Raw genomic sequence first — 22,933 nt, 5'->3', positions numbered from 1 at the left:
GTATATGCTAAAATCCACTTTTTCCTTTCTCCATCACGTCGTAACCAAACCCAAAAGATGCCCACGAGCATTCTGGACTTTCGAAATAACAATTTCCGCAGCGGGATATGTCTGCAGTAGATGCCCCGCCGCTTCTTCGCAAGCGTACAAATTCGACATAGCCTGCTGCCTCACGATCTTGTCCGAGACCTTGAGGTCGGGAAGACTGGCCTCGAGAATAATTCCAATAATGGTGACAGCACTTCCAGGGAGTAAATGCAGCATGCTACAGTCATGTAGCTCGCTGAGGGTTTCATTGACTTGAGATGTCAAGCCTCTCATCTCCGGCATGGCAGTGTGGTCGAGTTCGTCTCCCCCTTTTGATGCGGCTATATAGAGAATTGACATTGCACTAAGATGGAGGAGATACAAGAAAGCCTGGTGAACCAAGAGAACAAGTTCTGTAGACTCGGGGTGTAGATCACACATTAGCGAAGGGGGGAAGTAATGTGCCAGGGGAGGCAGGTTCTGCATCCAAGTTTTGAGAAGCTGTTCACAGCTACCTATGGCTTCTTGTGATATCTCTGGCTTGGGAACAAGGCTATACACGGGTTCTCCTGATGGTGAATGCGTCCATAAGTCGTGATAAAAATACTCCACGATTACTCCAACGCAGTGGGCGAGCTTGATCTCCTGGATAAATAGGAGCATCATCCGCTCTTGATTCTCCCACTTGAGCATAGCAGAGGCTTCTCCCAGCATGAGAAGAACGAGTTCATGATATAGCTCAGAGGAATAGTACTTCGTCGACTCCAACAGCGACATTGTGACATCGCTATTGGGGATCCGTAACGGGCGACGGAAGCCAAGAGATAAAATACGGTCGCGAACATAGAGACACCACCATAGCCTGTGCTTGTGGGAGAAACTTCCCAGCTCTAGACTTCCGAGAAGACCAACACGCTCTGCTGTCGAATAGGCGAGATCAAACCAGTAGATTGGGTCTTTGTGGCCAACATCACTTCCATGCCAATGCGTCATGAGTAATAGCGCTTGGATTTGGGTATATGCGTCGTTTTCGGTTTCGAACTCATAAAGGAGCTGAGAGGACATGAGTCTGATGTTTGCCATTCCATGCGATAATTACTCACTTTGGCCCTCTCGAATAGTGTCCTTCTCAATGCTTTTCGCGAAGAGAACCCGGCTCCGATGGCAACTTCCTGTGCAATGAAAGCACTTCCAGCCAGCATGACAGCCTGATGAAGAAGTGGACTGTTGAACTTGGACTCATCCTCGACCATGGCTCTGCACAAGAACCACTGTAAATCAATGATTGGAAGTAAAGGATGGACATATTTGATGTATGCCCCAAGCAACTGATTGCGGAGCTCAATTGGAACAATCCTCAGCGCCCCTTTTAACATCAAGTATTCATAATCCTCTTCAGAAAGATGTGGAGGCCGCAAGTCAAATGTTCTTTGTAACTCCAATGGCTGGTTCTGTTCCCCGAGAACGAGGTCCGGTGTTCGTGGTGAGAGAAGTTCGTTTATTGTCGTCAGATAGCTGTCTAGTGGATATGTTTGAGGAACATTGTGTGTAAGAGTCATATGTGGTCCATCGGATAAGGGCTTGCTGCCCGGTGTGATGAACTGGGAAAAGGCATCTAAGGGTGTCAATATCTATTCAAGCCTTTCTGTAACTTTTAGTGGTATATCCTACCTAGATCAACTACACCACACATGTCCACATGATCCACATCCTCGGTATTAGAGAAGGCCTGGACAAGGGTACTAAAAGAGGATGCCACATTCATTGGCACGGACCGCAATTGCTTCTTAGCTCTGTTGTTCAGGGCATTAGCGCTGAACTATTCGCTTCGGCGTTCTCTTTTTCTAGACTCGGGGTAATATCTACCTTGGGTCTTTGGAGATGCAGCAGTGAGATGCGCTCGACTGACACCTGCGACAAACTCGTGAGATTTGATCTGTTTCGCACCGAAGCTTCGATCGTCTGCACTCAGTACACGCCTGTGATGCTCGTTGAGTAACTTGCTTCATATCGATAGTCAATATGGCTCTTACAAGTGTCCTTTGCGCTGCCTAATGCGTTGCGGATTTGCTCTCAATATGAACAAAAATGACACGAGAAACACGAGAAACACCCCCGGTGCATCCGCCCACATGGAGGGATGACGGATCCGCACACCCCGCTTTTTTCCGGGGAGAGGCAGCTGATCTGACTATTAATTGGCTATTCGATATGTTTATGGTTGAGTCTGGACTTAAGGCTGCCGGTAAGTTGCGGTGAGTGGACGAAAACCTCCACCGGATGTATACGGAACTTCCACCGGCACTTAAGCAACCAATCACAAAGGGGAGCAATCGAATGTCAATTTACCCCGGAAACACACGGTCAAAGCTATATGAAACTACTAGAAATACAATAGCTTTGTATTACTTTTCCAAATCTTCCTCTCAAAACCACAAGGTCCCTCTACCACTTCCAACAACCATCCTTATGAACAAAGCAGCCAACGTCCCCATCCCTTTCTCCCGTAACAATCCCCAAAATACCCAGTCCAGACTCCAATGGATCCCCGGCTCTACCCTGCGCACTAACAGCAGCCTCAGTTTCACCCCTCAAGTTAGACCTAACTAACCCAGGACAAAATGCAAAGACGCGCACCTGGCCTTGCAGCCGCTTATGCATCTGAACAGTCATCATATTGAGCGCAGCCTTACTCATACGATACTCATCCCAAGGCGCAGCATAGTGCGGACAGCCGGGGTCTGTCGCCTTGGACAATGAGCCCAAGCCACTGGAGACCTGGATGATACAAGGCTTGGAGGATTTAAGTAGGAGCGGGAGAAAGGCTTCCGTGACCAGCATTGCGCCGATGACGTTTGTCGAGAAGATCTTGGTTAGCTTTTCGCGCCCGCTGCTTTCTGGTGCGGCTGTTCCGGCGTTGCTCATGAATACGTCTACTCGGCCGTAGTCTTGGGCTACTTTGCCCACGCCTTTGGCGATTGAGGTGTCGTCTTCGATGTCTAGGTGGAGGACGGAGAGAGTGCCTTTTATGCCGGTGCTTTGAATTTCAGAGAGGGCTTTTTCACCCTTTTTCGGGTCTCGGCAGGCCATGATTATGTGGTGGTTTGGGTGTTGAGCTAGGACTTGGGTTGTTGCATAACCGACGCCTGAGTTAGCGCCTGGATAAGGTGAGTTCGGTGGTTGACGACTGGGGACTTCGTTGGGATTGTTGTCTTACCTGTGATGAGGATGATCTTAGATTCAGACATTCTGCTGTTGTGTATTGTATATCGGCTGGGATCGTATTGGGTGCCATCAACATATTTATATACGCAAACCCAGAGCGTCAAATCGGCCTTCCAGGGTTCAACATGGACATTACGATTGTTAAGTCCGTCTATATCAAGATTCAACCCAATTGCTTCAATTGCGGTTTCCCTCGTTGAGTTACCCAGACAGAATCATGTTACGCAAAACCGGATATAAGCCCTCTATCGCCGTCTCGGCATTACCGGAACACCCGACCGAGCTCACCTCAAGACTCCGATGATAGATCTAAAACTGGCAAAGAATCCTGCTATGTTCTGTAAGCTATTTGATAAGGGCGCAGCTTTATGGCCTTAGGCATATCAGGAGGCTGAGTTCCCAGGAGAAAACAAATCCACAAATAGGTTTATTTCGGCAAACAATAAGATCCTCTCACCATATTCACAAGAGGAGCGACTGAGACCGAGGAATATCTATTCCCTTGAAGGTTGAACTCCCGAAGATAAGCAAGTTTAAAAATATCAGTTTTCTAACGATCCATGCTACCGACAAAGTGGGCCGAGTGCAATGCTTAGCACTACACCTTCCTGAAGGAAGTCAACTACATCCAGATGATCTCAATAGAACCGAGTTGCTGATATATCTACAAGCGCAGTACGTTGCGGCTCAACGCATTCAGCCAGCACCAAAGTGAGGGTAGACTTAAAAAAGGGAAGTACGTGTACTGTTAGATGGCCGTGAATCAATTTCTGCGCAGCAAAGGTTGAATACATTAAACAAACAACCCTTAAAGCATCGAAAAGCGACCCGAACGTAGCTCGACGAAACCCCTGAGAAGATTTCAGAAAGAAGCCACACCGACTAACCATCTCATTCTTTTTTTTTAACACAACCTTGGAAATATATCCGACTATCGAAATCCACTCCATCTGATTGGAACAGCTCCGCGGAACATAGGCCCCGCCATATCTCACGCGGGGAAGGGCAGGGCGGAGCATCCCTAAGCCCAAAAAACCAGCCAACCACTCACCAATCGCATTGAAGTGATCGTCGCGCCAAGTCCGCCTCTGAGGGGGAAGAGGGCCGCTCGGATTCTTATATTGAGAGCTAGAACAACTTGAATGGAACATCAAATTACCACGTCAGTTTTAAATAGCGGAATGGCGCGATTTTAGGCCTTGGGCTAATAGTATTAATAATTCTATCATGACAATAATACTTAGATTATCCGGTTAATACCCCAGAGAAGGGAGGGACCCTTGTGCCATGCAACTTGGACGCAAGGGATTGGACCTCGATTCGCGATCCCTGCAAGGTGGAACTAGATGCATAGTCAGTTCATTTCTTGCTTGGTGACCTCATTCTTAGACTGAAGTCAGACATGCAGGCAAGCTACATGTCAGTTCGTGGATGAGACAAAAGCACTGGTGTTTTTACACGGGTGATGTATGTCTATGGTAAAGATGGATCGGCTGTCGCGAGTCTATTGCGATCGCCAATGATTCTCCGCAAATCTTGAGGACTGATCCAGCATTCCATCGCGTGAGCAAAAGAAAGGCAGAGAAGGAATAGTGATTCGCTGGCAAGAAATACTCCGCTGCATACCATCGCAGTTGTGATTTGTCGGTTCCTGGTCACGGACTCGGGGTTTAGCCGTATAACCACCGATGTACTATTGTGCATATGGATAATCTTGGAAATTCTGGTTTGTTTACCGTCTAATCCGCAGCTCGAACATCTCTCTATATGCAGTTTCTGATTTCATGGGCTGTGAGCTCACTATATGTAGGTCGACATCATTGCCATCCCTTCCATTCTTGGCATCTGCATAACTGCCAACCACGCCAAGCAGACACCGATGCTTCCTGCAATCCGGCATTAAGTCCCAACTGAGTTCTTTGCTGTCTTAATTCGGAATGCTTGGGCTTCTCCCTGCGGGGTTGATCAGCCCTTGTGGAGACATTTCTGCCAAGTGAGCATGCTAATACATGCACATGTACCTTCGACGATGCCACTCGGTCGAGTACAGGGGTCTGAGGACCGATTCCCTTTTGTTGTCCGTATGCAGGGAAACATAGTGCCATCTGAACATCCCGCGTGCGCAGGTCAGACGTATTTAAACTCTGGCATGGGCCCAATTATGCTGAGAATGTGACCCTTTTATTCCGAAGATCTTCGCTTTTTCTGTTGTGTGCCTGCACGCCTGTTGATCTTCGTATCTCTGATCAGCATGCATTTAGCTCGGGGTGTTGTGTTTTCGTTGCTGGTGGCCACTGGTCTAGCCCTTCCTGGTAGCGAGGGTAGTAAACACCATGCGAACAAGGCACGCAGTGCAGGTTATGCTCTGAAGGAGCCTCCTTTGACCACACCGTGGACAGACAAGGTCGGCACTGAGCCTTGGCCTGAATATCCTCGTCCGCTGTTACAACGGTCTGAATGGAAGAATCTTAATGGCGTGTGGAAATACCAGAATGCTTCCGGTCTGAATGCAGTTCAGAATCCACCCTTTGGACAGGAACTTGCACAGGATGTGTTGATCCCATCGTGTCTTGAGAGCGGATTGTCTGGTATGTCTTTCATGTTAGCCATGTCATCATCTGAATCTAACAAAATGCGCAGGAGTCCAATCTGATTGGGCTTTATACTCGTGGTTCTCTACCTCTTTCGAGGTATCTTCCTCCTGGAAGGGCGAGCAGGTGCTTCTCAACTTTGGCGCCGTAGACTATGAAGCCACAGTATTTGTCAACGGTAAAAGGGCAGGTTTCCACCGTGGTGGATACTTCCGCTTTGCTTTGGATGTTACAGAGCACCTGGTGTTTGACAAGCAAAATGAACTGTGAGTACAGCTAAATCTAAAAGGCGATCAATGCATCTGACTCAAATTGCAGGCTTGTCTTCGTTCATGATCCCACAGATGATGGTGACTATGTAATTCCCATTGGAAAGCAGACTCTTAGGCCAAGTCACATCTTTTACACGCCGTGCAGTGGCATCTGGCAAACTGTTTGGCTAGAAGCTGCCCCTGCAAACCATATTACGCAGTTGGATATCGACGGTAACATGGACGGACAAGGTGAGTATCCAAAGTCGGTATAAGAGAGGCTTAGATGATTCTGACGATAAATAGTCAACATAACTGTGCACAGCTCAGCAAAGGATGCTTCCGCTGAAGCGGAGGTTACGGTGCACAAAGATGGGAAGGTCCTTGCCACTCACAATGGTCCGACCAATAAGCCCTTCCAATTCACTGTGCCTTCGCCTAAGCTCTGGTCTCCTGACTCACCTAACTTGTACAATGTGACCGTCAAGTTGGACAAAGATGAAGTGGAGAGCTACACCGGCTTCCGCACAATTTCCCGCGGCAAGATTGATGGTATTGAGCGGCCCCTGCTGAATGGAGAATTCATCTTCATGTTTGGCACCCTGGATCAGGGCTACTGGCCAGATGGATTGTATACTCCTCCAACCCGTGAAGCAATGGTGTATGATCTCCAGGTGCTTAAGAAGCTGGGTTTCAACATGGTCCGCAAGCATGTAAGTTATATCGCCCTATGTTGTCTTCCGGGCTTATACTCACACTTTCGCAGATCAAAGTCGAGCCCGAGCTGTTCTACCAGGCATGTGATGAGCTCGGTCTCCTTGTAATCCAGGATATGCCATCATTGCGGCCGTCACAATCCAAGACCGTGGAAAACTGCAGATCGGTCCCCATTCTTCCGGACGAGAAGCAACAAGCAGAGTTTGCCCGGCAGTTGGACGTCCTGGTTAACCAGTTCAAGAGTTTTCCCAGTATTGCCACATGGGTAAGTTGAAACTTCCTTTTATGCAGGGGCTAGAGCTAACAGGGATTGTTTCACAGGTCATATACAACGAGGGCTGGGGCCAGATCACAAACTACTATCCCGAGTTCGAACTGACCGATCGAGTCAGACAGCTGGACCCTACTCGTCTTGTGGACTCAACTACTGGCTGGCACGATCACGGTGCTGGAGACTTTAGCGTCAGTATCCTTGCCATGGAACATGTCACACATGGCTGATTGAGATATAGGACAACCACCACTATGCAAACCCACAATGTGGCACGCCATTCTACTCCGCAGACTCGAGTCCCTTTGATCCTAGCCGCATTGGGTTCCAGGGTGAATTTGGTGGCATTGGAAATAACGTCTCCATTGAACAGTGAGTATACCAGTTTCCTCGCTTAGTTCTCCACACTAACTTCTATCTATAGTCTCTGGAAGAACCAGGCTGCCATTGACAGCATCAACAGAACCTATGAAATTGACACTACCATCGAGGCCTGGAACTATCGTAGTCACATTCTCCTTGGCGAGCTTGAAGACCAGATCCGTCTCTTCTCATGCAGTGGGGGAGTCTGGACCCAGACTACCGATGTCGAGGGCGAGGTCAACGGCCTCATCACCTATGACCGGCGATTGGCTAGAACCGACGAGAAGCAGTGGCAGGCGGATATTAAGGCACTTTACGATGCCGCCGCAGCACGTAGCAATGCGACCACGGCAATCTTGTAGGGAATATATTTACTGAAAGGCCGTGCCAACCGGCATGGTAGGGATCAATGTGACGAGTACATAACATATATTGGCTCTTTTCTCTGAAACACAAACTGAATGCTATAAATTCTAAAGTAGACCTGTCATCCAAGGTTGCTTATATTAAGCTCCAAAGTCACATTTCCCGCGATGCACTGGTCACTTTTCTTCGATCCAAATAGGGGTCAGCAATGACTTGACTGGCTCTGACACTCGGCACTTCTCAACTTCCTTCCCGCTGTCAAATCTCCCCGGAAAGTCAAATATATTGCTTAGCATGACATATTCACGGACGCCTTTGACGACGTGGCACGGAAAGCCGTGAAAACAAGATTAAAACCCTTAATTTTAGACCACAGGAGAGGGACTGGCTACGAAGGTGGCAGTGATCGCCTAGCGCGGCTGTTTGAGAAGCGTCTCAGGTTAAGCCGAACGGAAGGGAAAAAAAGAACGAATGCGGAAATTTGTGATGATCTATCAAACTTGGCCAACATCAAGATCCAAATTCAAGATTCGACCTTTTCTCCTTTTACCCTTTTTGCTCCGAAGGAAAAATTTCTCTGTCTCTGCCTATTTTAATAATATTTTCAATAGGAACAGCCCCATTGATCAGGCCATCTCCACCGGCCGGAAAACCCACCCGAATTTAGTATCATGCCATGCGATCACACGACGCCGACTCGACCTACGGATACACAGTTCCATATGATCGATCCAATTCCTGCGGGATAGACGGTAGGCATGTTCTCCGTGTTCTAGCGTGCCCCTTATGCAAGTGTTCCCTGATTTTATGAGACTATCACTCTTTAGAACCGCCCATTATCGTTTAGCTCCGATTAATCCCTGCTATTGTTCTGCATCCAAGGCTTTTGTCCGAAGGCCCACTCGGTCAACGGTTTGATTCATTAAGTTAATTTCTGGAAGACAGGTTCTGAGGGGATCGAATCTTGCTAGGCGTTGCAATAGAACCAGTTTGTTGAGAGATTTAGTTCCAATCAAGCATCGGTTCATGACGACTGTCGTGCATATCCATTCTATGTATATCATGAATAGTAACCCGAAGCCCGCAAACCCGTCGGCTCCGAACGGAATCCACTTCATATCGGGTCCTACGCCAGACCGTTGGGACCGTAGCGGAGTACGGAGGGCATGGCCAGACCAGTAAACGAGAGCGACATACGAGTATTGCATAATTTATTTTGCTGCGCTGGCAGACAGTTGACAGCTAACGATCAGATAGGTCGCATTGAAGATGCCATGTCGTCGATGTAAAACGTGACCAAAGCGCATGTCTATAGATGAAGGAGGACACAGCCTCTAAGAAGCAAGAACTTAATCTCCGCGTTCCCATGTGGACATCCCAAGTCGCTTGTTTCAAGTTTGCTCGTCTATGACAGCACTCCAGATGTGGGTCCCGTCTTTTGACTTCATAGTTCCGGGAGCCTGAGGAGATTGCAGGGATCAGCCCACACTTGTCTCTCCATGTCGGAGAATAACTCCATTGCCTTGCGTGGTCTGATTCGACCGTATCTGATGCATCCAGGATCTGAGCGTTTCTCGTGTAATCGGGTGTGACCGCTTCTCTAAGGAAGTGGCCCACGGGCTGTCCTGATCCAAGGTTGCCTGCAGCAGATCCCGAATCGGATGCATTGTGCATGTTTCGTGGCTTGGGCTATGGTCCTCTTGGAGGGACAGATCAACACTGTAATGTAACGGGGATCGCGTGTGGCCACGTATAAATACTCGAACCGCCATGAGCTTGCCACGAGGTGCCCCAGTTTTATATTCCTTTCCACCAAGATCTCTGATCTCCCTGCCTTCTAAACTTCTTCTATCATATTGAAAATACCCCAGGTGTTCGTTACAACTGCCGATTGCGTTTATCCAACATATCAAAAACCATATCACACGATGGAGTACGGTTTCAAAGCGCCTCCCGAGCCAAAGCATGTTGACCGCAAGCTACTCTACACAAGCTTGGAAGAGCGAATCAAGTACTTGCATGCCTTCCTCGACTTTAACTCCAGTAAGTACTGACCATCTATCTTACCTGTTCGCTAGAACAAACGTACTGACAAGATCCCAGGCGACGTTGAAGCGCTGGTCAGCGGCACAAAATACATCAAGCAATTGATCCCAGCAGTAGTCAACCTGGTATATAAGAAACTTCTCGAGTGCGACATCACATCACGCGCCTTCCACACCCGAAACACAGTCGACGAGACCGAGCCCGAAGAAGACTATCTCGACGAAGACGCGCCCCAAATCAAGCGGCGCAAGATGTTCCTTCGGTGGTACCTCACACGCCTCTGCCAAGACCCAACCACAATGGATTTCTGGCGATACCTGAACAAGGTCGGGTAAGTGAAACCTACCTCGAAAAGGGCATTTCGAGGATGGAAGAGTGTCGCACACGAACCGCAAACTAATGTACTTCGCAGCATGATGCACAGCGGTCAAGTTCGCCGATCTCCCTTGAACATCGAATACATCCACCTCGGCGCCTGCATGGGCTACATCCAAGACATCTGGATCGAGGCGATGATGTCACACCCACACCTCTCGCTCCGTCGCAAGATCGCCCTCGTGCGCGCCGTCAACAAGATCCTCTGGATCCAAAATGATCTCTTTGCTCGCTACCACTGTAGCGATGGGGAGGAGTTTGCGGATGAGATGTCTGTGATGAGTTTCGATGATCAGGAGGGATACCTCGGTGACAAGCGCATTCTTGGCAGTAGCTCCAATAGCTCGGTTGACGATGACCGGTCTAGTATCTCTAGTGGGGTGGCGCCTTCCACTCATAGTGCGGCCCCCTCCACGAAGACTAGTACCTCGGTGGCGGCGTCTGCTTCCAAGACTTCGGTGTGTCCTTTTGCGGATATGGCCAAGCCGTCGTCGACTGAGACGAAGATTTGGGCGAATTGAGGATAGTGGTTGTGATGCATTTTCTGGCGTTTGGGGAAAAGTTAGACTGGAAATACCTGGACGTTCATATTTCAAGCAAAATCAATGTGTTGTGTTTTTACCCCCTATAGTTGACGCGGAAGAGTTCCGGAAGTTCCGGAAGTTTGTCATGTTTGCCTCCTCCTTCCGGGTGGTTCCCCCACATAACTCCCGACAATAACGCCATTGTTGTATATCCGTGTCGGAGGTATATCTCTGGGACGCGATTGAACCGGAGATAACTCACGGTCTACGACAATATTAGGGATCCAGATCACCCTGGGACCCCAGGTTACAAAAATCCTCGGAATAAGAACTCTATGCCGCTCATCGGCAATCCCCACCATCTCCTTTCCACTTAAGATCGGGCCGCCGATCTTTTTTAAACCCCTCCATGAGCATTAGACTCAAATCGTTTCCGTCCAACTTTCCATATTCCCTTCTAGTATCTTCTCCTCCCTTACACCATGGCGAACGAAAAGGCGGTGACCCCGCTCATCATTAACAATGAGTCCATCGAGACCGATATCAAGTTCGAGGTCCACGCTCCTGCGACCGGCGAGCTGAACGGCTACTGTGCTGGTGTCTCCGTCGAGGAGGCCAAGCGCGCAGTTGACAACGCCCAGGCTGCCTTCTCCGCATGGAAGAAGACCAAGTACAATGAGCGCCGCGATATCCTGCTCAAGGCCGCTGACATCATGGAGTCGCGTAAAGAGGAATTCATCCAGTACCAGCGCGAAGAGACCGGTGCCGGCCGCCCCTTCACTGAGGTCACCTTCGGTCTAGGTGTGGAGTTCATCCGGGACTTTGCTGGCCGAATCTCCTCCATCCAGGGTACTGTGCCTAACGTCAACCGCGATGGCGAGGGTGCTATCGTGTACAAGGAGCCATACGGTGTGATCCTGTCAATTGCGCCTTGGTGAGTGTTCACATTGATAGATATAGTACTCAGGTGATCTGCGGAATGTAAGCTGACCCAGAAGCTTTTCTGGTTGCACAGGAATGCGCCTTTCATCCTTGGTGTCCGTGCCGTTGCGCAGCCTCTCGGTGCTGGTAACACGGTTGTTCTCAAGGGTTCCGAGCTCTCGCCCAAGTGCTTCTGGGCTATTGGCGACGTCTTCCGGCAAGCTGGTCTTCCTGCTGGATGTCTGAATGTCATCTTCCATCAGGCCTCTGACGCAGCGGCTGTCACCAACGCCTTGATCGGACACCCTGCCGTCCGCAAGGTCAACTTCACCGGTAGCACCAATGTCGGCTCGATCATTGCTTCCACTGCTGGCAAGTACATCAAGCCTGTGCTGCTGGAGCTGGGTGGCAAGGCGTCGGCTGTCGTCTTGGACGACGCGGACCTGGACAAGGCCGCCATGAACTGCGCTATTGGCTCCTTTATGCATGTATGTACCATCCATGACATTAGCGACCAGGGACAGAGTAACTAACCTATATAGTCCGGACAAATCTGCATGTCGACCGAGCGCATTGTCGTGCAGCGCTCGATCGCCGAGGAGTTCCGCCAGAAGCTTGCTGCAACAGCTGAGAAGCTGTTCGGCAAGGACGCGCCCGCCCTGGTGCTGGTCAACTCCGCCGCTGCGGTCAAGAACAAGAAGCTCGTGGGCGACGCGGTGTCCCGCGGTGCGACCCTGCTGTTCGGTGACGCCAACGCCAACGAGTCTGTCAACACGGCTATGCGCCCGATCATTGTCAATGACGTGACCAAGGAGATGGACATGTACGCGACCGAGTCGTTCGGACCGACCGTGTCGCTCATGGTGGTGGACACAGAAGAGGACGCGATCGCACTGGCTAATGACACAGAATACGGCCTCACCGCTGCGGTGTACACCCAGAACCTATTCCGCGGATTGCGGGTGGCGAAGGAGATTGACTCAGGGTGAGTGAATCCATCACACCATACTGTATTTCGGAGGCGCTTGAACAAGTGCTAACTGAGTTTTCTTAGTGCCGTTCACATCAACTCAATGACTGTGCACGACGAATCTATCCTGCCCCACGGTGGATGGAAGAGCAGTGGCTTTGGTCGCTTCGGAGGAGCCGCAGGCTACGAAGAGTTCCTGCAAAGCAAGTCTGTGACTTGGCACGAGTAGATCCAGACCATGGAGATGCCCGGATTTTGGCCCCCAGAAAGAATGGAGCTACAAGGACTTCTCACACTAGGGGCGTTGGGCTGAGCCGCATACACCAATAGCGGAGCCTCGTCTCGCCTGGCCCCCTGTAGCTAGAGGAGCAGGCGGCATACTCGGAAGTTACTGTGAAAATCTCAACGAATTGAATGACCCCGTTCTGTGTTATATGCCGCATCTCGTACTCCCGGAGTGAGTCCGTATCGCATTTGCCATGATGTGATTTGTATCCTCGGCGCCTCTTCCTTAGTGTCCAGTGTCTGTCTCTACAGAGGACAGTGAAAGCGTATCTATAAATAAAAGGAAATAAGTCTAGTAAAAACAAAGGAAGATGAGGCGAAATATCCGAACACCACTCGGAGTATTGGGGCGCACCAGACCCACCCATTCCAGGAACAAGTAATATCCCCTGCGAGCCCTACTTCCCAGTCCGACACTAATCTCGCATGTCTTAGATTAACCCAGTTACACAGCCCACACCTCATTTCTGGCTCTGTACAGGTATGATACAGTAGTCCGTACCCCAGGCAGTTCCGTTCCCGGCACTGTTGTAACCCTAGGTCGGGTAAACTCCGCCCCCTGACTATCAACGGTTGATCCCTTAACGAACGGGTGGGATCGGCACAGCGGTTATACTTAAGACGGTGTCAATGGGCGTTGTGTGGGGGTAGTCCTGACCGTCGCAAATATCAGTGAATACCGGAATCTGCTGTGCAGGGCTAAGGTTTTGTGTTCCCCCGTGGTCGGGGGACACATGGCGTGTGTGGTACCTGCATGGGAGGCGCCCCTGCATGTACAGGTACGGTATTGTGGCTTTGTTTTACCAGGAAATTAAAAGAAAAATAATAAGAGAATTCCGATGGGAATGGAAGGTTGGAAAGAGTGGCGTCAACACTAGATCCCTCGAAATAGCTGAGACCCAATCCATGGACTTGTTCGGGTGATATTCGGTGCCAAGAGGGTTTCCACGTTCCACGGTTGAGGGGGGAAATACTGTAACATAAGTAAACAAACATGTTTCTCCCACAGTAGGAGTATGTGTTTACGGTTATAATGTTATGAAATTGAACATTTTCCATGTCTTTCCCACATTCGATCCTGCGATCCTCCATAATCTTACTGGTATTTTAAATCTTCGGACATTCTCTCGATTCAAGGGTCTGCCCGTTCACATAAAATTAAATCGCCAGGTCCACCAATCAGGGGCGATGTTGTTTTACGCTAACGCATAGCCTTATCCAGTACTGTCAGGCGTTACACCTCGTGGGATCACTGCAGTCTGGTATAGAATCCATGTGATATGAATATGTACACGGAGTATTTTAAGACATGTATACAGAGGATGTAGAGCAATCACAAATACAAACAGCTACAGCCATATAGCCATATAGCCATATATACAGGTAAGTAAACAGAGTCACTCGCTTGGAACGGGCCCACCGTTTTGGGGCCGTGCTTGGCTTTGGGCCCCACTTTGAGACATAGAAATGTAAGTCGCCTCCCAGGCTTCCCTCTTCTTCTTCTCTTCTCATCCAACTCCTTCGTTTAAAACGATAGTCATTCTTTTTCAGTTATCCCACTCCAGTCACTCTTTGTCAATCTCGACACCGCCAGAATGCGTTTTACTACCGCCACCATCGTCTCTGCTCTCGCCGTCGCCGCGTCGGCTTTGACTAGCCCCGACTACACCAAGAACCCTTCGGGCAACGCCATTGTTTCCCCTGGCTTGAACGAGATCGTCCCTGAGGGCAAGGCCTACACCATCAAGTGGCAGCCTACCACCACTGGCCCCATCTCCCTGGTCCTCCTCCGTGGCCCCTCCAACAACGTGCAGCCCCTCAAGACCCTCGCCGAGTCTATCCCCAACAGCGGCTCCTTCTCCTGGACCCCCGGCACTGACCTCGAGGTTGACACCACCCACTACGGTCTCCTCCTCGTCGTCGAGGGCACCGGCCAGTACCAGTACTCCACCCAGTTCGGTCTCGGCGCCGCCGCCGGTGGCTCCTCCGAGTCCACCATCAAGATCAGCACTGCCGGCCCTACCAGCACTGGCGCCGCCACTACCACCATTGAGACCACCGAGAGCACCACCATCTGCCCCGAGACCGAGACCACCTCGGCCCCGGCCACCACCGCCACCCCGGCCTTCTCCACCGTCGTGCAGAGCACCGAGATCACCACCACCATCTGCCCCGAGACTGAGTCCACCGGCGTTCCCCAGACCTCCACCGTCGCCCCCGTCAGCTCCCCCTCCAGCATCCCCTGGGTGTCCTCCGCTCGCACTTCCGCCACCTCCACCGCCATCCCCTCCGGCACCGCCTCCGCCTCCCCCTCGGCCTCCTCGCCCGTCTTCAACGGTGCCGGCCGTAACGCTATCAGCTTCGGCGCCGTCTTCGCCGGTGTCCTCGCTGCTTTCGCCCTCTAAGCGAAAGGCCTTTTAAATTGTGCATAGTGAAGAGTTGGGCTTGACCTGTGATACCTCTTTTTTCTTTCTTTGAAGCCCTCTCGAATAATGTCTGTTGTTTATGAGGCTTAATTTTACAAATCTTTGATTCAGATTTTTGGTGATTCCCATCGCTGATCCTCTGTTTCTTTCATACCATGTCTTTACTTTTCTCTTTGTTACGTTGACTGCGTGCGCTTCTGCTATGCTTGTGTAATGTGAAGTTCATGCTTTTATGCCTTGTTCCTTGGTAGTGTCTTGTAGATATCGGGCATGGCTTGTCTTCCTGTAATTATGTACATCTACAGATATTCATCTCAAATCTACCAAACCCATTCTAAATGCGCAAAATGATGTCACCACAGCACCCCCTTACTGATCGTCCCTTCAAGTCCACCTGGGACCCGACACGAGGGGTGTCAGCCGCCCAATCATAACTTATAGCGAGCACGAATATACCTGTCGTAATGTTCGATCTCAGTTGCGAATAATACCTATGTAGATAAGGAGACCAATTGCTCACAGCCTTTCGACCGTACATGTTTCTTGGCTGGCTGTGTGCAGACGCTCGAACACCGAACCTTTCAGAGTGAGCGACACGATCCAATAATGTTCTACCGTAGTTCAGCTGACGGGGTTAATGCAGTGGTCGCTCGATCTGGTGATTCTCATCCTGATTCTCACCCTGTCTATAGCGCACTCACCCTTGTCACCCTCGGTCGCGCGACATTAAAGCGGCGCTCACCCTATACTCACCGGGCCAACACCCACCCGACTACTAGCCGCACATAAGCCCAATTACTCTACGCCGGCCAATTCTTGAGGCGCCTTGAACATTAAAGTGGCAAGAAAAAATGTCCTAGGGTGAGTGTGAGTGATACGGGTGAGAATTCTAGAGACCGAGGTGACAGAGGTGAGAACGGGGTGAGAAGGGGTGACAACTATAATCACGAGTCTTCAATAGCTAGGTTATATAGTCGAAGAACGGCTCAGTGATACAAAGGAGATAGTCAACTTAGCGCCACTCTTTATCACAAAGTAATATATTTCGCAAGCATACTCTACACGAAATGGCGCAAAAACAGCACGTAGACGCTTTGCCCGACGAAGCATTAGGAATGTCGAATTCCATCGAGTTCTCACATCATGGATAGGCTTAACGCGGAGCACGGAAGTGCTGGATCCTTAGGGCCACTTTGGTGAACTCTTAATGGTTCACTGTCAATCATTAGCCAGTAGATTTGTGTGATGTTTCCTGACTCATATGTTCTGGTGGTCAACACCAGGGACGAAGAGAGGGTAAAGAGCTGTGGTCGAATGTCCACGGATCAAGTTATCCCGCATCTTTGAAGTCAGTGCAGTTTTAAAAAGGATTGGGCAGACTTTCACATACCTATAGTCTAGTAGTCGCGCTCTAGCTTTGAGGATATATCTAAGGGCGCGACAGTAGATCAGCTCAGTTGGCTGCTATAGCAGAGAGAGCTTCGCATAGACACTTTGACTAGCTAACCCAAATTTTGTATTTTTGATCGGCTGGCGTGAATTGCATAGTGAATCTTCTGGGAATCATGTCTCTCATAGACACTGTCTAGCTTCCTAGTCAACAATGTATTCGATAAATGTCAGTACAGTGGAAATTCTAGTACTGGGTCAAAGGGAAATAACTTATCAAGTACCTTAAGACACAAGTCTGCCCGACTTTGGGTAGTCGGGTGATTAAATTGTAGAGCAAATTGCTGGGGGTAGAGGTCGTATTTATAGGCTTTACGGTTCGTCCTGTCACGTAAGTGCTCTGCTTGGTAGCAAGCGTTGAAGGACACCTCTCTTGATTGAGGCCCTGTTGAAACCCACCTATATCTGGAGATGGAAACCATGGATTGCCTTGAAGGGAATCAAATGATTTTGTCGGATGATGGTGAATGGGATTGGAGTCATGATGGACTATCGTATCCAAGCGATGAAGCTTCAGACCAACACCTTTTTGCGTCTCCCACCTTTGAAATCTTCGCAGGCAGTGTTCTTGGCGATGCAGATAAACAAACGCCTTTCATTCTCTTCTCCAAGCAGACGGGGGGATCAGACGTTGGAAAAAGCTTATGGACAAATGGTCTCGAATTGAACCTAGTGGCTGGTAAGGTCCAATTTCTCGTCCACTGTATGAAGGACATGCCCACGACGCTGCCACCGAAATGTCTCCTTGGAGCTGTCCCCGAGCGTGAGGACTGTTCTGATGCCGTCATAATGAGATCTGACTTGGATTTCACATCTATCGATCAATTACCACCTGGCTCCAAAGTTGGATCGAGTTCTTCGAGGAGAAGAGCCTTAGTTCGGCGAAATTGGCCTCATTTAGAGGTGGCAGAATGTCGCGGCAATGTGTAAGGATTGATTGACTCCCACTCAAGACAGTGATATAATAAGTATCTTGTGTATGAGAGATACTCGCCTTGCCAAGCTTGACGCACCTTCTTCACCGTTTTCATGCATTCTCTTGGCGACTGCAGGACTATCACGCCTAGGACTCGAACATCGAATCACGCAACGACTTGATCCTAGTGTGTTCCCTTATGCGGTTGGACAAGGAGCACTCGGTGTCGAAGTTAGCACAGACCGTCCAGATATTCTACAGCTTGTTCAACATGTCGACCATAAGCCGTCCAGATGGCGTGGCATGGCAGAGAGGGCGATGCTTCGAAGCCTTCAAGGAGGATGCTCATCCTCAATTGGTGTTTGCTCTTCTTTTGAGCCCCTGAAAGAAAATGAATCCGCAGACAAAGAACAACGAGGTCCCGGTAGCGGCACTCTTCGCCTCCAAGCCACGGTCATCCATATTGAAGGAAACTCGGAGATATTTGCTGAGGATGCGAGCACTGTCCTGTGCGATGACGAAGCAGAACAACTAGGTGTCTCGGTCGCGGATATGCTTCTTGAAAAGGGGACGCGAGATCTATTGCCAAAACAATCATAAACCGAATTTTACGTTGGTTTATTTATAGTAAGAAGCAAGAAAATATGGGCATTAATTGATGTCTTCTATGTACTTGTCAAATAAATCCTGAAATAGCGTCTTTCACACAAGCAAGAAAGGCTTCCGTTGCTTATCCGTCAGGGGTCGCGAAGCTGAAAAGGAAGTCAGCGAAAAACGTACGACCAAAAAAAGAAAATTACTGCCTCAGGCCACCCACATCCAAATCTTCCCTCGCCTCAAACCACATCTCCATCCCAACCAACCAGAAAGTAACCTCCTACCACTCAATCCAAACCAATCTACCCTCCACCCGACAGAAAACAATGTCAACGCCCAACCCCCAACAAAAATGGCGCTCCGTAGACCCAAGTGCATGGGTAGATCCCAATTCCAGACCTCCACGCCCGGTCCGACAACCCGCGCCGCGGACTATCAAGGGGGTTGAGGATATTCGGCAGACGAAGGAGTATAAGACTGCTGCGCGGAGGTATGTCGATTCTTCTCTTACTTATGTTTGAGATGTCTTGTTTTGGTTTGGTTTGGTTATGGGACTGGATTTGACTGTCATCGTTTCTGTTTAGGTGGACATCGGCTATTGTTGGGTTGCCGATTGTTATGTATACTTCTTGGATCCTTTATGAGAGGAGTAAGTTTTTTTGTTTTTCTTTTATATGTTCTATTTACCTGCAGCGAGATCGCTGCCTCTGTCTCTGGTTTGAGGATGTGTGCTGACTTTGAGTTTCTTCCCTAGTCTATGGCAATAAGAGTGCCAAGCGTCTTGTTCCTCTGGAAAAGAAGGAGTAAACCACCTCCCTCTCTTTGTGTCTCTCTTCGTTGTGATTAATGTTGTTGTTCAAAGCGAATTTGCATGTACTTTTAATAGACAGGACATTTTAGATGGAAACCTACTCTGGTAAATACTGTAACAAAGAATCGATATCATCCCATCCCATTCCAGCTTGTCCAAATCCGAAATGTGAAAACGGCTCTATTGAATTGTATAGCATTCGTCGCAGAACTCCAATTCTGGAGTCTCAGTATATATCCAAGGCTATAATATAGGCAAGCCAAATAACATAAACAGAAGAAGAAGAAACCACGACACAACCAGCACCCACATGCATCATCCCATTTTGATAGAACAAAGCCCTCCCCTTATCCTCCTCATCTTGCCAGCCAGCTGGGGTGAAAAGCACGAAGAAAAGAAATGCATACAACCCAAACACGGTACGGTATCTGAAAGAGTTCATACAAGAAAAGTAGCGGGAGGATAGAAGAGGGAGGGGCGATGGGAAGAAGGTATCACATGAAGTGAAGCATATGTATATAGTGAGTATGGTATCAACTGGCAACGCCCTGGAGGGGAATATGATGATCAGAACCAGAAGATGGCGGGACAGATGTCGAGCCACTGCCTCCGCTGGGTGGTTTAGCAGTTCGCTCACGCATACGTCGACCCTCCATCAGACCGCGCAGACCACGTTTCTGGAGTCCGATCACACTGCTCAAATCTCCCGTCCAAATTTCACGCTGGGGACGGCGGAGTTCGGCATCTGTGCCTCGTCTGTGGTGGGTGGAGCGGGACTGTGAGCGGCCTTCGTCGCCGCTGATGAATTCGGAGTCTGATTGGCTAGCGCTGGAGGCGGATGTTGCTGTGCTTGGGTTGCTCATAGAGTCTTCACGTTCACGTTGGGAGCTGCGCTGGCGCGAGTGTTGTGAAACGTTCGTGTCGATACGGAGGGATGGGAGGCCGCGGGCGAAGTTGGTTAGGTCGCCTGTGCTGCTGGCGGCTGAGGCGGAGATGGCGCCGTTCTCGGTGTCGGATGAGTCTGAAGTTAGTCCGCTCTGGTGGGAGTTGCTGTGTTCGCCAATTGTTGGTACACTGCCGTTGCGGCCGCCGTTGGTGTTGACGCCGTTGAGTGCCTCTAATGTGCCTCCTGGTCCGCTGTTGAATCCTGTTCCACGGCCTCCGCCGGCTGCCATGGCTGCGGCATTGAAGACGGCCGCGGCATTGCGCCCGTCAAGGACTTGGTGCAGACGTTCGACGGTTGCTTCGAGAAGCCCGTCAATTTGGTAGGGACGCGCAAGTTGGAGGAGCGAACAGAGGATTTGCGGTGTGCACAATGAGGAGCCTGCAGGGGGAAGAGCTGCAGTGTAGAGATATTGGACGAGGACTTGAAGGGTCAAGATAGTATGAGGCAGGTAAAGCACACGTGGTCTGGAGGTTGGAGCAAGGGTGTGCGCAGAAGGGGCTTCCAGGTTCTCAAGCAGGGACTTTGAAGGAGCAGATGGGTTCACAAGAGTAGTCGCATCAGAGTAGTTGCTATTATGACCCACTGAAGGAGTGATGGTAATACTTGAATTGCGACTTGGGTGAGCCATGGCCGGACGAAGGGTTGCTGTATCTGCAATTCCCCCTTCTGAAGACTCACGTAGGAGTTGAATGAAGTAGGGACCCCATCGCCGAGTCAACACACGGGAATTGACAGATATGCGTTCTCCTCCCACGGCCTGCAGTTCCATGTCGGCCATCTCTGGCAAGGATTGAGCAAGCTTGCCTAGCTCGTCTGATGCGGCAGACAATGGCCGTCCACCAGACGTCAACTGCACCAGCTTCTTCTGCAAAGACGCTGGAACAGAAGACGAGCTATAAGACTTATACCCCGAAGTTGGTGAAGTGCGACATGGGTTGTTGTAGAGTCCAAACGCCTCCAACTCGACCAGACAAACATGAGAGAAGTTGATTCGCCGGTGGTTGTAATCATCGACAAGACTTCGCTTCCGGTGTCCAAGGATTACGAAAGAATTGCGACGAGGCCAAAGTACTCCTCGGTTCCAGCTTCCATGGCCAAACACGGATCCACCAGCATCAATGCGTCCCCAGGTCAATGTCTTCAAGTCAAGGGCCCAGAGTGCGTATTCCTGCTTGGAAGAGGTCAAGTATGTACCACTAACAACAAAATGGCCATTGATGATACCACCGTTCGGGAAGCGCAGCCCTGGCGGAGATGCCTGGCTTTGCATCGGCCGTTCAACAAGGCGCCCGTCCGGCAGGCGCACCTGCAGCTCCAGCTTGACATCCAGGAAATTGTAGTTGGAGTAGATAAGCATAGGGCAACCAGCAGACTCGGTGTTTTCAATAGGCTCATGCAGATCACGATCTGGAGAAGAGGAGCCAATTTCAGATACGTCCATCCCTACTAAAGGAGCCACGACACTGCGGTAGGCACCGCAGCTCCGGCCCAGGGGACTTGTGTTAGTCCACTTAAGACTGCGCAGATTGAACACACTGATCTGCTCAATATAATGATTTGAACTGTCTTGACCACCGACAACCACCATCTCTGCACCACCGAACCCGTCAATGTCCACACCAAGCGTACCTTGGTGAGTTGAGGACTCAGGGTTGTGATGGATGGCGGATAGCGGTGCGCTAGCAGATGTGAAGCATGCGCTCGACGGGAGTATCGTAGCACAGTGCGCATAACGGCCCTGAGGAGATTCATGAGCAGCGACACGAGTCCATGCCCGAGATGGCACGTCGAAGATATGAATATCCGACATGACCACCACCTCCGACTGCGACTGCGACTCAGCCCCAGGGTTCTCCGGGTCCTTTGGCATAATCGGCGCCGGCGACATGCCTCCATAGCAGACCAACTTGTTATCCCCCAGAGCACAAACACTGTGGAAGTACCGTGGCGGCGGCACATCCCCAGCAGGCTCGATTTTCGTCCAATGGCGCCGAATCAAATCCAACTCGTAAAGGTCCGACGTCAACTGCGGGCGACTGCGCGAGAGGATCCGGCCTCCGAATACGTATAGTTTATCGCCCAGGATTGTCGTCGTCGCGCCCACAAGGGGATGGGGCTCCTTGCCGGTCGTACGTCGCACATTGCACACCAGCCCGGAGAGGTTGATCGGGCCCGATGCAGACTGGTTTAGCGATGGAGATCCTCCCGCTGCTGAAGGCTCGTCTCGCCCTGAATCCATGTACCCCAAACTCGACTGGCTTCGCGACATCATGGTAGGCGAATTTCCTGTCCCCACTTATCTCTGGCAGCTGTTGGCGTTGGCACCCCCTTTTTAAGCCACCCTGTCGAGGTCAGATCTCTCGCATGGGACGAGGTCTCTGTCGGATGCACTGGTGTGTAAGCCGGGTAATATCTCCGTCGGTGCTGATCGTAGGTTACGTCGAAGGGTTTCCTTGTCTGTGGGGAGCGGAAAAAAGGAGTGGCTTCCCCGCGTCGACGCCGCAATTTTGCGGACGCCAAGCTTCGCAAGGAGGAGGACGATATGGTAGATATGAATAGAGCGGGTTGCGAGTCAAATTTCCGGTGAGGGCAGAGTATTGGAAGTGCCAGAATGTCGAAGTTGATCCGGCACAAAAAAGGCGGTCTCAACCTTTCCTAGATGGGTTTGGGGTACCACACGCTTAGTATATTACTTGCTCAACCCTTGCACACCACACTGTAGGACTAATCCATAACTCTTCAGTATAAATCCCGATTGAACATTTACTTCCCAACTGCTTGACTTGGCCTTACCTTTATAGATATCCTGTGGGGCCACATGTGCGCAAAACACACATTACACGAGGATTTAAGTTA

At 50.2% G+C, this 22,933-nt stretch overlaps 9 protein-coding genes across 9 annotated transcripts; 6 read left to right on the top strand and 3 right to left on the bottom strand.

The window, feature by feature from the left end:
* Nucleotides 1-33: 33 nt before the first annotated feature.
* N7446_002084 (fungal specific transcription factor domain-containing protein) lies at nucleotides 34-1,280 on the bottom strand (the record flags this gene model as incomplete). Its single annotated transcript, XM_058510833.1, has 2 exons — nucleotides 34-1,080; nucleotides 1,131-1,280. The coding sequence occupies 2 exons, from the start codon at nucleotides 1,278-1,280 to the stop codon at nucleotides 34-36; spliced, it is 1,197 nt and encodes a 398-aa protein (XP_058376369.1).
* Nucleotides 1,281-2,472: 1,192 nt separating this feature from the next.
* Nucleotides 2,473-3,275, bottom strand: N7446_002083 (uncharacterized protein; the record flags this gene model as incomplete). The annotated part of the gene is made up of 2 exons (XM_058510832.1): nucleotides 2,473-3,185; nucleotides 3,245-3,275. 2 exons carry the CDS (start codon nucleotides 3,273-3,275, stop codon nucleotides 2,473-2,475), a joined length of 744 nt encoding a protein of 247 aa, XP_058376368.1.
* A 2,228-nt stretch (nucleotides 3,276-5,503) lies between these two features.
* On the top strand, nucleotides 5,504-7,807 carry N7446_002082 (putative hydrolase; the record flags this gene model as incomplete). The annotated part of the gene is made up of 8 exons (XM_058510831.1): nucleotides 5,504-5,840; nucleotides 5,893-6,109; nucleotides 6,162-6,346; nucleotides 6,401-6,807; nucleotides 6,861-7,076; nucleotides 7,133-7,273; nucleotides 7,324-7,454; nucleotides 7,507-7,807. 8 exons carry the CDS (start codon nucleotides 5,504-5,506, stop codon nucleotides 7,805-7,807), a joined length of 1,935 nt encoding a protein of 644 aa, XP_058376367.1.
* Nucleotides 7,808-9,739: 1,932 nt separating this feature from the next.
* On the top strand, nucleotides 9,740-10,753 carry N7446_002081 (protoglobin family protein; the record flags this gene model as incomplete). Its single annotated transcript, XM_058510830.1, has 3 exons — nucleotides 9,740-9,854; nucleotides 9,915-10,188; nucleotides 10,213-10,753. The coding sequence occupies 3 exons, from the start codon at nucleotides 9,740-9,742 to the stop codon at nucleotides 10,751-10,753; spliced, it is 930 nt and encodes a 309-aa protein (XP_058376366.1).
* A 168-nt stretch (nucleotides 10,754-10,921) lies between these two features.
* Nucleotides 10,922-13,197, top strand: N7446_002080 (aldehyde dehydrogenase). Its single transcript, XM_058510829.1, has 4 exons — nucleotides 10,922-11,690; nucleotides 11,772-12,165; nucleotides 12,220-12,662; nucleotides 12,732-13,197. Exons 1-4 carry the CDS (start codon nucleotides 11,239-11,241, stop codon nucleotides 12,874-12,876), a joined length of 1,434 nt encoding a protein of 477 aa, XP_058376365.1. The 5' UTR covers nucleotides 10,922-11,238; the 3' UTR covers nucleotides 12,877-13,197.
* A 1,330-nt stretch (nucleotides 13,198-14,527) lies between these two features.
* Nucleotides 14,528-15,337, top strand: N7446_002079 (GPI anchored serine-threonine rich family protein; the record flags this gene model as incomplete). Its single annotated transcript, XM_058510828.1, has 1 exon — nucleotides 14,528-15,337. The coding sequence occupies one exon, from the start codon at nucleotides 14,528-14,530 to the stop codon at nucleotides 15,335-15,337; it is 810 nt and encodes a 269-aa protein (XP_058376364.1).
* A 1,974-nt stretch (nucleotides 15,338-17,311) lies between these two features.
* Nucleotides 17,312-18,323, top strand: N7446_002078 (Tetrapyrrole biosynthesis hydroxymethylbilane synthase; the record flags this gene model as incomplete). Its single annotated transcript, XM_058510827.1, has 2 exons — nucleotides 17,312-17,733; nucleotides 17,792-18,323. Coding segments are annotated over 2 exons (954 nt in total), but the record flags the coding sequence as incomplete, so codon positions are not given.
* Nucleotides 18,324-18,646: 323 nt separating this feature from the next.
* N7446_002077 (uncharacterized protein) lies at nucleotides 18,647-19,127 on the top strand (the record flags this gene model as incomplete). The annotated part of the gene is made up of 3 exons (XM_058510826.1): nucleotides 18,647-18,810; nucleotides 18,905-18,969; nucleotides 19,075-19,127. 3 exons carry the CDS (start codon nucleotides 18,647-18,649, stop codon nucleotides 19,125-19,127), a joined length of 282 nt encoding a protein of 93 aa, XP_058376362.1.
* A 537-nt stretch (nucleotides 19,128-19,664) lies between these two features.
* On the bottom strand, nucleotides 19,665-22,349 carry N7446_002076 (putative regulatory protein Ral2; the record flags this gene model as incomplete). Its single annotated transcript, XM_058510825.1, has 1 exon — nucleotides 19,665-22,349. One exon carries the CDS (start codon nucleotides 22,347-22,349, stop codon nucleotides 19,665-19,667), a length of 2,685 nt encoding a protein of 894 aa, XP_058376361.1.
* Between the last annotated feature and the right edge of the window lie 584 nt (nucleotides 22,350-22,933).

Source organism: Penicillium canescens, assembly GCF_028828765.1.
Source record: "Penicillium canescens strain IBT 15451 chromosome Unknown utg000002l_segment0_segment0, whole genome shotgun sequence".
Lineage (NCBI taxonomy): Eukaryota > Fungi > Ascomycota > Eurotiomycetes > Eurotiales > Aspergillaceae > Penicillium > Penicillium canescens.
This window is presented reverse-complemented; position numbering and strand designations above follow the sequence as displayed.